Source organism: Salpingoeca rosetta, assembly GCF_000188695.1.
Source record: "Salpingoeca rosetta unplaced genomic scaffold supercont1.4, whole genome shotgun sequence".
Classification (NCBI taxonomy): domain Eukaryota; class Choanoflagellata; order Craspedida; family Salpingoecidae; genus Salpingoeca; species Salpingoeca rosetta.
Window position 1 is genome coordinate 2,070,537 of NW_004754930.1, and position 14,643 is coordinate 2,085,179.

General features: G+C 55.1%; 2 protein-coding genes across 3 annotated transcripts in view; one reads left to right on the top strand and one right to left on the bottom strand.

Annotated features, from left to right (window-relative positions):
- Window positions 1-165: 165 nt before the first annotated feature.
- PTSG_01511 lies at window positions 166-4,526 on the top strand (the record flags this gene model as incomplete). Of its 2 annotated transcripts, none has more annotated exons than XM_004997431.1 (4): window positions 166-346; window positions 672-1,560; window positions 1,628-1,748; window positions 1,954-4,526. In XM_004997431.1, the coding sequence occupies exons 2-4, from the start codon at window positions 682-684 to the stop codon at window positions 4,524-4,526; spliced, it is 3,573 nt and encodes a 1,190-aa protein (XP_004997488.1). In that variant the 5' UTR covers window positions 166-346; window positions 672-681. The 2 variants fall into 2 exon arrangements, with proteins under 2 accessions (XP_004997488.1, XP_004997489.1); XM_004997432.1 differs by lacking the exon at window positions 166-346 and adding an exon at window positions 374-410.
- Window positions 4,527-5,281: 755 nt separating this feature from the next.
- Window positions 5,282-14,643, bottom strand: part of PTSG_01512 (uncharacterized protein) — a 17,482-nt gene continuing 8,120 nt past the window's right edge. Inside the window, exons 22-49 of the mRNA XM_004997433.1 lie at window positions 14,434-14,529; window positions 14,241-14,314; window positions 13,894-13,958; window positions 13,559-13,725; window positions 13,320-13,397; window positions 12,925-13,119; window positions 12,560-12,667; window positions 12,188-12,282; window positions 11,809-11,944; window positions 11,509-11,613; window positions 11,231-11,317; window positions 10,945-11,044; window positions 10,658-10,739; window positions 10,192-10,361; window positions 9,885-9,962; window positions 9,356-9,750; window positions 8,921-9,106; window positions 8,587-8,679; window positions 8,241-8,365; window positions 7,977-8,079; window positions 7,680-7,780; window positions 7,253-7,453; window positions 6,850-6,940; window positions 6,623-6,694; window positions 6,401-6,472; window positions 6,166-6,270; window positions 5,820-5,920; window positions 5,282-5,542 (exon numbers count right to left, since the gene is read on the bottom strand). Of these exons, the coding sequence (XP_004997490.1) occupies window positions 5,500-5,542; window positions 5,820-5,920; window positions 6,166-6,270; window positions 6,401-6,472; window positions 6,623-6,694; window positions 6,850-6,940; window positions 7,253-7,453; window positions 7,680-7,780; window positions 7,977-8,079; window positions 8,241-8,365; window positions 8,587-8,679; window positions 8,921-9,106; window positions 9,356-9,750; window positions 9,885-9,962; window positions 10,192-10,361; window positions 10,658-10,739; window positions 10,945-11,044; window positions 11,231-11,317; window positions 11,509-11,613; window positions 11,809-11,944; window positions 12,188-12,282; window positions 12,560-12,667; window positions 12,925-13,119; window positions 13,320-13,397; window positions 13,559-13,725; window positions 13,894-13,958; window positions 14,241-14,314; window positions 14,434-14,529 (3,324 nt within the window). The 3' untranslated portion in view covers window positions 5,282-5,499. The remainder of the gene's footprint in view (window positions 5,543-5,819; window positions 5,921-6,165; window positions 6,271-6,400; window positions 6,473-6,622; window positions 6,695-6,849; window positions 6,941-7,252; window positions 7,454-7,679; window positions 7,781-7,976; window positions 8,080-8,240; window positions 8,366-8,586; window positions 8,680-8,920; window positions 9,107-9,355; window positions 9,751-9,884; window positions 9,963-10,191; window positions 10,362-10,657; window positions 10,740-10,944; window positions 11,045-11,230; window positions 11,318-11,508; window positions 11,614-11,808; window positions 11,945-12,187; window positions 12,283-12,559; window positions 12,668-12,924; window positions 13,120-13,319; window positions 13,398-13,558; window positions 13,726-13,893; window positions 13,959-14,240; window positions 14,315-14,433; window positions 14,530-14,643) is intronic.

Genomic DNA, 14,643 nt, shown 5'->3' on the forward strand with positions numbered 1-14,643 from the left:
CACATATTCGTCTAGAGGACTTTGACCGGAATTTTTAAACATATCTTTCGGTAATTACTGATAAAGGGGGCGTGCCAAGTGCCCGTTTTGGAGACTGAGCTAAGTCGATTCACTGGACACTGAAATAAGTTGGTGGGGCGTACGAAGTGCCCGCGCATGAATCACCTGATCGACTCGACACAAAACAGCCGAAAGAAGCCAGCCAAGCAAGAAGCAAGCCGTGTTGCAGGCTGCTGTGAGAGTGTTGTGTGTGGTGTTTTCGAGTGTGTGTTGGGCTACGCGAGCCACGCTCCTCGCCTCGATCGAACAAGCAAGCAAGCAAGCGAGCAAGAAAAAAAAGAGAACGGTTCGTTCGTGTGGTTGGTGGGTTGCATTGCCCTCCAGTCTCCAGGACTAATGATGAAGAACTTGTGTGTGTGGGTGTGTGTGTGCGTGCGCCATGTGTGTGTGTGTGGTACTTACTGGTGATGGTTGTGTGATGTGATGTGATTTGTTTCTCGTTTGATGTAAACGACGTTGCTCGCTTGCTTGTGTGCTTGCGTGCTGGCTCTCTCGTTGCCGAGCATCACCGCCGCCGCCACGCCAGCTCACACTCATTTCCGCTTTTTTTGTTAACTTGTGTGTGTTATCTCTCGCCCGTGCATGTGCATGTGCATGTGCTGCACCACCAGCATTGCAGCCATGGCGCCAACAGCCGGCCAGAGCAGAGGAGATGGAGGAGGACGAGGAGGAGCAACACCAAGACCAAGAACAAGAAGCGCAAGAACAACAAGAATACCACCACCATCACCAGCAGCAGCACAACAACAACAACAACAACAACAACAACAACAACCGACAACAACCGCGACAGCACGTCGTCGCCACTCGAGAAGGGTGCCAATACTCTCCATCTTCGCGCTCGTCGTCGTGCTCGTTGCGTGCCCGTTGTTTCTGCTGTGTGCAACGCATGCCCACGGCGCACAGACGACGACAACGACGACGACGACGACGGCAGCGACGACGACGGCAGCGCAGCTTGGCAAAACCACGACGGCAGCAACAACAGCGCCGCCTGCGCCGTCAGATCCGCTGCGCCGGTGGCTCTATGATCTCGTCATCCCCGTGCCTGACATCTCCCTCCCTGTGCCGTTGATCGGCAAGTTCAACCTCACCCAGCTGTCGTGCACAGACCTGCTTCTCGGTACCATCTCCTCCAGCGCAGACAACGGAACGCTGCGCGCCGGGTTCAATGGCCTCAGCATCCAGTGCGATGGCGTGTACGCAGTCACTTTGCTCAAGCAGAAGGTCTCTGGCCCGCTCAAGCTCATGCTCACCCCGGCATCCCGCATCGGCGTCGCCATCGACATTGTGTGGGACGACGACAGCTTGCCCTACGCCGTCGTGCCCACCACGCTCGACGTGAACCTGGCCACGCGCCTGAAACTCAAGGACGCGCCCGATGCCATCAACAAACTCCTCAACGAAATTGACAAGGCCCTCACGCCAACCGTCAACAAGGAGGTGGAAAAGACCCTTCGGTCCCTCATCGCCAACAACCTCACCGCCGTCGTGCAGCAGGTCGCAGCAGGCATCAGGCCCATGCTCAACCCGCCAACCCACTACCCGGCCCCTCCGGCACCCCCAGGTACACACATGCAACGATGCGGGCGATGATGATGATGATGATGATGATGATGATGATGATGATGATGATGATGATGATGATGATGATGATGATGATGATGATGATGATGGTGGTGGTGGTGGTTTTGGTGGTGGTTTTGGTGGTGGTGATGCACGATAATTATGCCCACTTGCACACACACACACACACAACAGTCACACACACACACACACACACACACACACACACACACACACAAAATCACGCAAACATAAACGCACACACACACATATAATACTTTCCCCTGCGCTCACCACGCAACACGTCGCACACCCAACACGATGCAGGCGCGGACGACCTGACACACAGCCCGCTGATTGAGGTGCTCTCGTCGTTCATTGACATGGGCTTCTACGACAACACCATCAACACGCTGGTCGACGACCTCACCAATGGCACGGGCACCATCACCGCGCCCCTGACCAATGCATCTGTGCACGTGCCGCTGGGAAACCTCGGCAGCATCACCCTCGCCGCCAGCGAGTTTGCTGTGGGCGGTCTGGACTCGTGGTCCAACCAGACAATTGTGCTGCACCCGCACGACAACACGAGCCTGCTCTCCAACATTGACCTGCGCACGCTCGACCTCAACGTCTCCGTCTCTGTTGTCGTCAACACATCCACGTCCACGCAGCCGCTGAACGAGAGCGCCACCATCGTCTTTGACCTCAACAACGTCGACCTCATTGCAGACATGTTCCTCGCCCTGGACGAGGTAACACTCGACGGCCTACCATCCTCCCGCGTCCTCAACATCGACTGTCTTCTCGCCGCAACATCGGACGTCAACGTCACCCAGTTGCTGCTTGACTTCACGGTCGACCAGCTCGCCATCCTGGCCGGCGCTGGCTCCACGGAGCAAGACATCGACCTCCTCCTCACCAACACCATCGATGTGGTTGTTGCTGCGTACGATAAGGCCATTGGTGACGTCGTAAACTACGTGCTTATGGAGGTGGTGCGCCCCGATGTGAACGTCGCTGCCTCTGCCGCCATCAACAACGCCACCTGCCCACCTGTGGCCAAGCCCTCGTCTCTCGACGCATCGGCGCTCGCAGGGTACCTTGCCTCTGCTGGCACCAGCTTCATCTTCATCCTCATTGGCATTGCCCTGTTTGCCGTCGGCCGCAAGTACGCCAAGAGGCGCCGTCACCAGAAGCGCAAGCAGCAGCAGCAGCAGAAACAGCAGCAACAGGCGATGAACGGCAACGGTGTGGGCGCTGGCAATGGCAATGGCGCCGGTGTTGCTGGCAGTCGCGCCGCTCGCCTCAGCAGCCGGGATTCGTTTGCCACCTTCGCCGACGAGCAGGACGAAGGCGAGGCAACGGCACTGCTGGCCAGTCGCATCGACCGCACGTCCTCTGCCGCCCCCTGTCTGGCCCTGGAGCCGACCGTGTCCACCTTTGCCCGCTACTCGGTGCCGCTCGTGCTGCTGGCCACCGTTGCCATCTTCATCTGGTCCAACAACAGCGTGGGCGCCTCTGTCATCCCCGCCATCACCCTCGGCGATGATGTGATCAAGTTTGGCCCGCTCTTCTCCTTCGACCTCACCAACAGCGTGCGCGACATGTGGAACGCCAAGGTGTACGCGCTCTCCCTCCTCATTGGCGCCTTCTCCGGGAGCTGGCCTTACCTCAAGCTGATGCTCATGCTTGCGTCGTGGCTGCTGCCCACGGCATGGCTCTCTGTTTCTCGCCGCGAGTTTCTCCTGCGCATGCTCGATGCGCTTGGCAAGTGGTCTCTCATCGACAGCTTTGTGCTGGTCATGATGATCGTGGCCTTCCGCTTCCACCTCGACATCAGCAAGCTTGTGGACGAGCCCGGCCTCGCCTCCTTTGACATCTTCGTCCAGCCCGGTCGCGGCATCCACACCTTCCTCATTGCCACCATCGTCTCCCTCACCATGTCGCACATCATCCTCCACATCCACCGCACCGCCGTCGACTACCACCGCCACGGCGGCCGGCACTATGACGAGCGCGACGATGACGACGGCGAGAACCAGTCCCTCTCCCGCCACACGTTCACCGCGCAGACGGGCGAAATGTACCGCTTCACCGTCCTGGGCGCCGTCCTCGTCGTCTTTGCGTTGCTTGCAAGCATCGTCCTCCTCTCTGTCGGCACGTCCATCGACGCGTTTACGTTTGAGTTCAAAGGCCTTGCGGCGCTGGCGATGAGCCTTGACGGCGACGATCCAAACCGCACCTTCTCCCTCATCACCATCGGCACCACCATCCCATCGTCCGTGGAGAAGCCGGACAGCTTTGGCATTCGCTACATCCAGGCCCTCTTCTTCCTGCTCGCGCTGGCGGTGCCGCTCGTCCATCTCGTCGCCCTCATCTGCATCTGGTTCCTCCCGCTCTCAACACACGCGCAGCGCCACCTCTTCCACGCTGCGGAGGTCCTCAATGCGTGGTCGTGCCTCGACGTGTTTGTTGTCTCCCTCCTGGCGGCTGTGCTTGAGATTGGCCAGTTTGCCCAGTTTATCATTGGTGACAAGTGCGACCCCATCGATGCCATCATCAAGCCTCACGTCAAGAAGTGGCCGCGCTTGCGTGATGACGCAAAGTGCTTTGATGTGAAGACGGACCTTGAGTCCGGCAGTTGGGCGCTGTTTTCCGCAGCCGTCGTCAGCGCTCTCACCATCTGGGTGGTGATGCCACTGTGTCACCGCGCTGTTCGGGAGCGGTTGTACGGGCCCGCTGCTGCCCACACGCGCGACCAGCGCTTGCACACCGTCAACAGCATGGCGGCGCTGTCGGAGGAGCCCAAGAAGTGTGCAGCGTGTACATCGTGTGCTCCGTGCATGCATGCATTTGAGAAGATGCACGTCATCAAGTACGATGGCGTGCAGGCGTAGAGAGAGAGAGAGTGTGTGTGTGTGTGTGCGCGAACATGTGAGTGTGTGAGAGAGAGAGAGTGTGTGTGTGTGAACATGTGTCAATGTGAGAGAAGGTAACCTGGTCTGCGCAGTGCTGTGATTGTCGCTTGGTGTTTGTGTTTTCTCGATTCTGTTGTGTATCAATCACCCTTTCCTTTTTCTTTCTACTGTCGTGTTATCCCCCCCCCCCCGGGGCCGTCGTCATGATATTCTTTGTCTCGTGGACGAGACAACGGCGCTTTCTCTCTCGCATTGCTTGTGGTGTCGGTGTTGTTGCTTTGCTTTGTATGGATTGGCGCGTGTGTATTTTTGAGAGTGCTGTGGTGCTGATTCTTGTGTGGTTGCGTGTCTAGTGTGCTTCCTACCCACGCTACTGAGACCATTGTTTACTGGCTCGTCTTGTGTGCGTGCGTGCGCACTCATGTCGACGTGCGCGAACGAGCGCCGAGACATGGCACGCGCAAGTGTGGCTTGTGAGCAATGTGTGCATGTGTCGTGTCGTGTCAGCATTAGTCTCGCTTGCTTGCGTGCTTGGATTCCTTTGTTATCTGACCTCGATTGTATGAGTAGGATGGATAAAGGCGTGAATGCATTGTGTGTGCGTGTGTGCGTGTGTCAATGTGCGTGTGTGTGTGTGAGTGATTGTGTGTGCGTGTTTGTGATGAGAAGTGAGTGAGTGAGTAAGTGCAGGCGTGATACGTGTGCCTCTTCGCGCGCGTACATGTGAGGCGTTTGTTGACTCGAACTTTTTCTTTGCATGGTGTACTTTTGGCCAAAACAGTGGTGTGAACACACCGGCACATGCGTGTGAACAAAAACAGGCGCGTTTTCGCGCTGAAGGGCAAGCAACAAGGCAACACAAAGACATCACAAGATGAGACAGAGGAGCAGATGAAGGGGAACAGGGGGTAAAGCAGCGACAGCAGTCGCAAATGTCGTGACTTGGTGCATGTCACTGTCCGTATGTGGACTTTGCCGTTTTCCACACAAGAATACTGTGTGTGTGTGTGTGTTGTGTGTGTGTGTGTGTGTGTGTGTGTGTGTGTGTGTGTGTGTGTGTGTGTGTGTGTGTGTGTGTGTGTGTGTGTGTGGTTAGATGCGGGTTGAGGGAATGCGTGGGAGAGGCGGGTGAGTGGAGAAAACAGCTGGCAATTGCATCACCGCACAGGCTCATGTGAAAGACACACACACACACACACACACACACACACACAATTCCAAATCCACCCACTGCACAAACACAGCTACGAGAAACAAGAGCGCCAAGCCCACCTGTTGTCATCGCCACCAGTGGACACAACAAAGTTGTCGTTGTTGACAAATGCAATGCTCGTAACTTGGGCAGCGTGGCCAACATACGTGGATGGCCGCGCCTGGAAACCAACACACACACACACACACACACACACACACACACACACACACACACACACACACACACACACACACACACACATACATTCACGTGAGAATATGAGAGCGAAGCAAGAGCGTGTGATGGGCGCGTGAGTGCATAAGCGCTGAAACTGCCACAACGGCACAGTCTCCCTGCCCTCTTCCCTCCTCGCCATCCAACACAACCATCCACACTGCCATGGCACCAATTCTAGCAACGCACGTGTGATTCTGGGCACGGGTAGGCAAACAGCTTGACAAAGCCCATGTCGTCGCCCGTCACAACGGCGTTGGATGCCGTCGACCGCGCCGCGCAGTTGATGTTCACCTGCAGCAGACGCACACGCGTGTGCGTGCGTGTGTATGTGTGTGCGTGTGTGTGAAAGCTTGCAAGTGGCGGAACATAAAAGCAGAGGAAAGCAATTCAGAGTCAAGCGGGTCATCATCACCACACACACCTTATCACCGCCCTTTGGCCAAATGCCGAGCACGTTGTCGTCAAACACCCCGGTTCGTGTCGCCCATTTCACCTGCACACACACACACACACATAGGGGAGGTGCATACATGGTGTTTACAAGTACATCAATATTCCAGTGATGTTCGAGGTAGCAGAACACACACACACATACACACAGAGAAAGACACACACACACACAGACAGAAAGATACGCGCGCACCTTGTCTGGCTTCTTGACGAGTTTGCCTGTTGGGGCTTCGACGTAGACGACGTCATAGCTTGACGTCTCCAGCTGTCGCGCAGCACCGTGCAAATACGTTGCATGCAGGCAAATTGGCAAGTGTGAGTACTGGGGGGTGAGGGTGAGCAGTGGGATATGCCCATTACTTCAACAAGCAAACAAACAGACAAACAACAAACAAACAAGCACGGCCAGCAGCAGCGTACCCGCAGGTGCTTTCCGTCCTCAGACCAGTCGATGTGTGCAATTGGCTTCTTCAAGTCGCGGCAGTACCCAAGTCGATTCAGCGACGCCACGCTGCGAGTGAATTGATTGTCGGGAGGGGGTGGGAAGGTGAAGGAGTGATGCGAGAAAGACGCGGTGTGTCGATGTGATTCACAGCTGGGGTGACGGAAGTGTGCACGAAAGCATCACACACCCACCCACACCCACACCCACACCCACACCCACCCACACCCACACCCACACCCACACCCACACACACACACACACACACACACACACACACACACACACACACACACCACCACCACCACACCCACACACACACACACACACACACACACACACACACACACAACCAAAACCAAGACGCTCGTGTGCACGCACTCGTAGAAATCGACGGCGACGTCGTTTGAGACGACTGCAAGGACAGACTCGTCCGGGCTCAACTTGATGCATCGGATTGCCTTTCCGCGGTCGCGTTTAGATTGCGGTTTCTCATCAAGATTGCTCATGTTGAACAGGAGAAACTCTCCGTTCTCAAGGCTGACACAGCACAGGTTGTCGTCCTGGCCAAGACACACGCAGCTGATGGCAGCGAAGAAGTGTGGAAGCAGGGGGAGGGGAAGGGATGAGGTGCAGGCAGGTGTGGTATGGGCATTATACCATGCCACTGGAGTGACGTGGTACGACGGATAGGAGCAGCTGAACAAAAAGACGGCAGCATACAACACACACATACATACATACATACATACATACATACATACATACATACATACATACATACATACATACATACATACGCACGCACCGTGCACGCTCAGGAAGGTTGATGATGGGAAGTGCAAGGGCTGGTGGATCCAGTTTCCAGAAGCGAAGCGTTTTGTCATCGCTCGCCGTCACAAAGTCAAACTGCACCAATTGGTGGGGCGAAAAAGAACGTGAGCGAAATCAAACACGACATGACACACACACACATATACACGACACACACGCCACGCACGCACACATGCACGACACACACACACACACGACACACACACACACACGACACACACACACACACACACGACACACGCACCGACACACACAGACGCTCGACTGTTACCTTGTCGGCTTTGCTCGCTGTTGCCAGCGCCCACAATTCACCCTCGCCGTGGCCACTCAGCACACGCTCCGGTTGCGTGCCGGGACGCACAATGTACACCGACCTGATGCGTTCGTGAGTTGCACGTGCGTGAATTGTGTGTGTGTGAGTTTGTGGGAGGATAGTCGCAGTTAGAATAGTGCCGTTGTGGGGGCAAATCCATGACAAAACGAAGCGAAGAAACAGGATCATAACCCTCAACACTTAAACCCTCTCACGACGTACCCTCCCTCAGTGCCGACGAGGTACTGGTCGTTTGCGCCGCGACAGACAGACCGCAGCTCTTCACCGGGCAGGTGCATCTCCGCCTTTTGCTTCATCTTCTCGTCCCACACCCGCACATACCCATCCTGAAAATGCGCGTGTGCGTGCGTGTGTGTGTGTGTGTGTTTGTGTGTGTTTGTGCGTGTGTGTGTTTGTGTGTGTGTGTGTTTGTGTGTGTTTGTGTGTGTGTTTGTGTGCGTGTGTGTGTCAATGGTGGGTTATTGTTTCACTTCATGTCGCACATGCACGTTGAGGTGTACACAATCAAGTGTCGTCAACCGTTGACAACAGCACGGCATGTGCGGACCTTTCCACCGGTGATAATGTGTCGCCCCGCGCGCGTGACGTCTGTCGCCATTGCAAAGCACGGGCGGTCATGTGCTTTCACCGTCTTCATCAACTGTGGGAGTCAACAGCATGCAAACGCAGTTTGAGGGTGAAGGCGGTGCAATATGTCGGTCAATCGTAATGCATTCGAACATGTGAGCCGTCAACAAGTTTCAAACTGTGTGCGCTGTGGTGGAGCCCTCGCGAGCCACTGTGTGTGTGTGTGTGTGTGTGTGTGTGTGTGTGTGCATACACACAACACAACACGATACCACACAACACAACACGCAACAACACGCACCAACACAACGCACCTTTGTGCCCTTCCAGATCCACACGTCGCCGTTCATGGCGCTGGAGAATGTGACGTCGCCCTGGCCGAAAGCAACACCAAGCATGGTGGTCATCTTGATGTTCGGGCCCGTGATGCCGCGCTTGTGGATGACAGACGAGCCGGTGATGGTCCAGAAGTGGAGATGCTTGATGCCAGCCGTCACAAACTGCCAGATTGGGAGAGAGGTTGTGTGTGTGTGTGGGGGGGGGGGTGTTTGTTTGTGTACGGCAATGTGTTGCGAGCGACATGTGCCTTGTAGAATTGACAACTTCGCGATCACCAGACGCACGCACACAAGCACATGCACACACGCACACTCATGTACACGCACACACAAACACACGCACACATGCACACATGCACACACGCACACACGCACACACACCTCCACACACCTCCACAGACATGCACACACCTCCACGTCGCTGTCTGGGCGGAAGCTGGCGACGAAGATGCGGTGGTTGGTCTGTGCCGAGCACAGCTCAACACCCGTCTGCCAGCGGTGGATGCAGATGCGTGGCTTCTCCGCAACGCCAACAGAGAGCAGCACCTTCCCGTTGCTGCTGAAACTCACGCTGCCGACGCCGACGTCGTGCGCTCCAGAGATGATGGATGCAGTCTCCATCGTCTGCGCGTTCCACACGTGCACGGACGGGCTCTCGCCCACCTGCCCCGTGGCGATGAACGAGGGCTTGCGTGGGTTGACGGCAAGACACAGCACATCGTCCGTGTGCTGCAGGTAGAACTTCTGCTGCCGTGTTGTGATGTTCATCACCACGCACGCACCCGCAGCGTGGAACACAATCGTTTCTGCGAGGAGGATGGAAGAGAGCACGTTGGCGGTGAGTTTGGATGCCGTGACGGTAACATGATGCGCAAACTCGCGTGTATGCAAACATATGTGCGTGTTTGCGTGTGTGTGTGTGCGTGTGCATGCAGGTCACCTCGATCAATGAAGCGAAGGTTGTTGCGGGCATCGTAGGCGCGGTAGCCGTGGATAAAGTGCAGCTTCAGGGATTTGACTGCAAAGGCAACGCAAATACAACGTCGAGGGTTGAAGGTAAACCGAAGCGCGCACATCAACGCCACTTCACGCACAATTACATCGTTGTCACATCGCTTTCACACACACCCACATACAATCACACACACACACACACACACACACACACCCACACACATACAATCACACCATCACCAACACCACAATTTAAGCCTTTGCCAGAAAGACGTGTTGTTGATAACACTCACTCGCAGGCTTCGACTTTGCCGCATGGGCACGACCACGGCCAAACTTGTTCTTCTTTGCGTTTGATCGACGCTTTGCAATCTTCGATTGGCGATCAGACGGGTCCTGCCGGCTGTGATACGCCTTTGTTGTGTAGTCGATGCTTCGCTCGCGTGTCACGTCGCTGTCATACCTGTGAACACGCGTGTGTGCACAAGAGAGAAGAATGAGCATGTATGTGTGGTTGTATGTGTGCACGTGCGAACGAGTGAGTGACATTGTGGGACGTGTTATTGGACTGGATGGCATTCAAAACTTGATGCGGTGTGAGCGAAGGCCAATGTTTCATGACAATAAAATGTGTGTGTACGTGTATGTGTGTGTGTATGTGTGTGTATGCGTATGTGTGTATGTGTATGTGTGTGTATGTGTATGTGTGTATGTGTGTATGTGTGTGTGAAATGTGACATCACCGCCACTTGTGCTCACCCTTCTTCCTCGGAATCCGTGTCGGACGCATCACTGAACTGATGATGGACTTCATCTGCATCCGCCATTGATTCCGCGGCACCTGAACACACACACACACACACACACACACACACACACACACACACACACACACAGTGAGAGTAGTGTGGCTCCGATGTTGTGAGGGCTTGCGTTGCAGGCACACACATCACAAGGGCAGTCGATACAGCACTTCCGCAGCACAACGTAACACACACACACACACGCACGCACGCAACCCAGATTTGCGTGTGCCTGCGCCTCACCAAAGTCCCAGACGATGAGTGACGTGTCGTTACCGCCGATGGAAACAAGCTTCTTGTCGCCAGCGGTGAAGCGAACGCTCGTCACGTGCGCTGAATGGCCCTTTGGGGAGCGAGAAGAGGGTGCACAGTTACACACACACACACACACACACACACACAGATACGCATGTGTTGTTCGTGTGAGCGCGCGCGATCGGATGTGAATGGAGTGAATGAGTGAGCTGAATAGTAAGAGGACCGGCATCAGCAGCACGAGCGGTGGCAACTTAGCAGTTGTGCGACTCACAATGTACTTCTTGTGCTTGGCGTGGGCAGTGGTGACCGGGAAATCGAAGAGTTTTACCATCCCAAAGTCGTCGGCCGTTGCAAGAATCTTCAACAGCGACAAACGCAGCCGGCGATGATGAGGCCAAGGCGGGGGCCACGAACAAAGCACATGCATGGTGCTTGTACACACAGACACAGACACAGACACAGACACACACAGATACAGACATGCACACACACACACACAGACATGCACACACAACTCCATGTGCCACGGCGGGCATTCCATTGACGGACCTTCCTGTCGTGTGAGAGGCAGGATGCGTTTACGTCTGTAACGTCCGAGCTTGGTGGCCAAATGCCAATCACAGACGGACCAAGCACAGACGTCCACGTCTCCCACTAAAGCCGCAGCAAGCGGGCGTCGTGTGGGTTGGTGAGAGTGTATGTGAGTAAGTGATTGGGAGCAAAACAAGCAGACAGCGTGTGTCAGTTAGTGATGGCCGAGTGAAAGCAAGCAAATTGCGAATGACATGCAGTTATCACACGCACACGCACACACACACACACACAAAACCACGCCACAGCAACACGCACCTCGACGTTTGCTGCTGCGGACTTTGAGATTGGCTGAATTTTTCCCTTTGGAGCGCGGAAGTAGAGCAGTTCCTTTGCACCCGAATTTGTCATTAGCAGCTGCCCAGACATGTCCCAGTCGACATGTGTGATGTAGCTGCAGCATGGTTGTTGTTGTTGTTGTTGTTGTTGTTGTTGTTGTTGTTGTTGTTGTTGTTGTTGTTGTTGTTGTTGTTGTTGTTGTTGTTGTTGGTGGTGGTACATAGCACAAGAGATGAGGAAGGAAATGGACACGAGCACTTATCGCACGCACACACACACACAGGCACACACACACATGCACACACGCACGCATGCCACTATGAAGCAAGGACCACATGCGTGTGGAGGGAACACACACCTGGACGGCCCCTTGCACACGCCAACGCGGTGGAAATCGCTCATTTGGTAGATGTCGACAAAGTTGTCGTGCGAAGCAACGGCGCATAGGTCGCCCTGAACGCAAGCCAACATGGAGGTACGGTCAGGGCAAAGTTGGAGGGGGTTGGAGTCACAGACAAGCAGCTACAAACACACACACACACACATGCATACGCACGCATGTACACACACACACGCACACATGCATACGCACGCATGTACACACACACACACACACACATACATACGCACGCATGTATACACACACACACACACGCACGTACATGTAATCAGACACACGTGGGTACTTGCACAACAAACACATTCACAAACAACAGACATAAAGGCGCACCTTTGGAGAGAACTTGATATCTGAGATGTCCTCCTTGCGGTGGTGGGCCTTATGCACAGGCGCAGCACCAGGCTTGGGCGGATACGCGTACACATGCACGGCGCCGTTCTACAGGAAGACATAAAGCGGGGGGGGGGGTGGGCGAGAGTGTACGAGAGTACATGAGCACACGCATACATCAAAGAAATGCACACGTGTACGACCACACGCTCCGAAAACACGGATAAATGCAGTCACAGACACAGACAGACAGACACAGACAGACAGACACACACACACACAGACACACACACACACACACACACACACAGACACACAGACACACACACGCACACACGCACACAGACACACACACGCACACAGACCTTGAAGCCCACGGCGACGAGCGTGGCGTCGTGGTTGAAGGCGACGCTGCGGGAAGCAGTGGGCAATTTCAGCAGCGCAATCTGCTTGCGCGCATCCAAATCCCAGACGCGAAGGGTCTTGTCGTCGCTCGTTGTCGCCACAATCTGCTGCGTTGGGTGCGGTGCCAGTCCCCACAGCTCGCCGGCAGCGTGGCCCTGGTGTGTGATGTGTGCACGCACGTGTGAGTAAGTTGCGCATGCGCGTGTACCTGTGCGTGTGTGCATACGGGTACGAGTATGTGTGCGTGTACGGTGCGCGCGCTGGTATGTTTTAGGAAAACACACAGGCACAGGCACGCGTGTGTCTCAACAAAACCCAAGGGTCACAACAGGTTCATAGGGGGGGGGGGGCAGACCTGCGCGACGACTTTGATGTTTCCGGTGTCGTCAAGAAGGAGCACCTCGCCATTGCTCGTGCCGGCAAAGATGAGGCCCTACAGTGGTGCACACACAAAGCGCATACGCACACAATGGCAGCGGCCGTCATGTGAGAAGGGGGAGGGGATCAGCACAGCAAGTGCATTGCATAAGCATACACCAGCCAACGTCGTTCGCAAATGCACACAGGCGCGCGCACGCCCACACTTCATCCTACGTTCTCTGCCTCGAGGGCGCGAATGGCGGGCTTGTCGACGGTGAGCAGACAGTCGTTCGTGACGCGGTCCTGCGAGATGCTAAACTCGTGCAGAGCGCGTTTGAAATCGGGGCCCCAGATGCGAATCATGCCGTCCTTGCCGCCAGTCAAGAACGCTTGCTCAAGCGCTGTTTTGTAGTGTGCGTGTGTGTGTGCGTGCGTGCGTGCGTATGTGCATGTGAATGAGCGTGCGTGTGAATGAGCGTGCGCGCGCGCGTGTGTTTTTGTGTTTGTGTTGGTTCAATGCAGACATCACTCCAGCCCATGCAAAGCCGATACAACCCTGATGTCCTCACCGTGAATAGCGAAGAGCGGGCCCTTATGCGCCTGGACGGTCCGCTCAAGCGTGTTCTCGGACCAGCTGTGGCGGTCGCACGCACACACAAACACACACACACACACACACAGGCACACATGTCCACAGATATAGACAGACACAGACACAGATGTACAGACACACACAGAGGCACACATGAACACAGATACAAATGCACATTGGAGGAGAGTGGGTATGGGTCGCGGTGAACAGCACAATCATCCATGATCAGTCAGGTGCACATGTGAAGACATTGCCCGAGCACAAGTGCAGCACACAGTGTCATGTTTATGCAGTTGCAAGCACGTTTCTGTCAGTTCTACGCACATGCAGACGATGCCTGAGGACGAGCCGGTGTACGTGTGTCCGTTGGCGCCAAACGTGAGGCACAACATTGTTTCCTTGTATGGTGATCGCAGCGCAACACGTGTCAATATGAGCACAACACGTGTTACCGTCATGATGGGCACAAGTCCATGGGCACCACACATACACAACATGCACACACTCAAGTACGCACCACTTTGCCCTTCTTGCCAAAGAGACCGCGCTTTGAGGAAAACCCGTTGCCCTTTTGTGTCCAGAACTTGATGTGTTTCATGCCAACGGTCACAATCTGGCATGGACAGGACGCACATTCCGTGAGTGAAGTTGGTTGCATTGGAACTGACCGCACGAGACAGCAAGAATATGAACACGCAGTTGCAAGAGAAAGGGAACAATACGCACA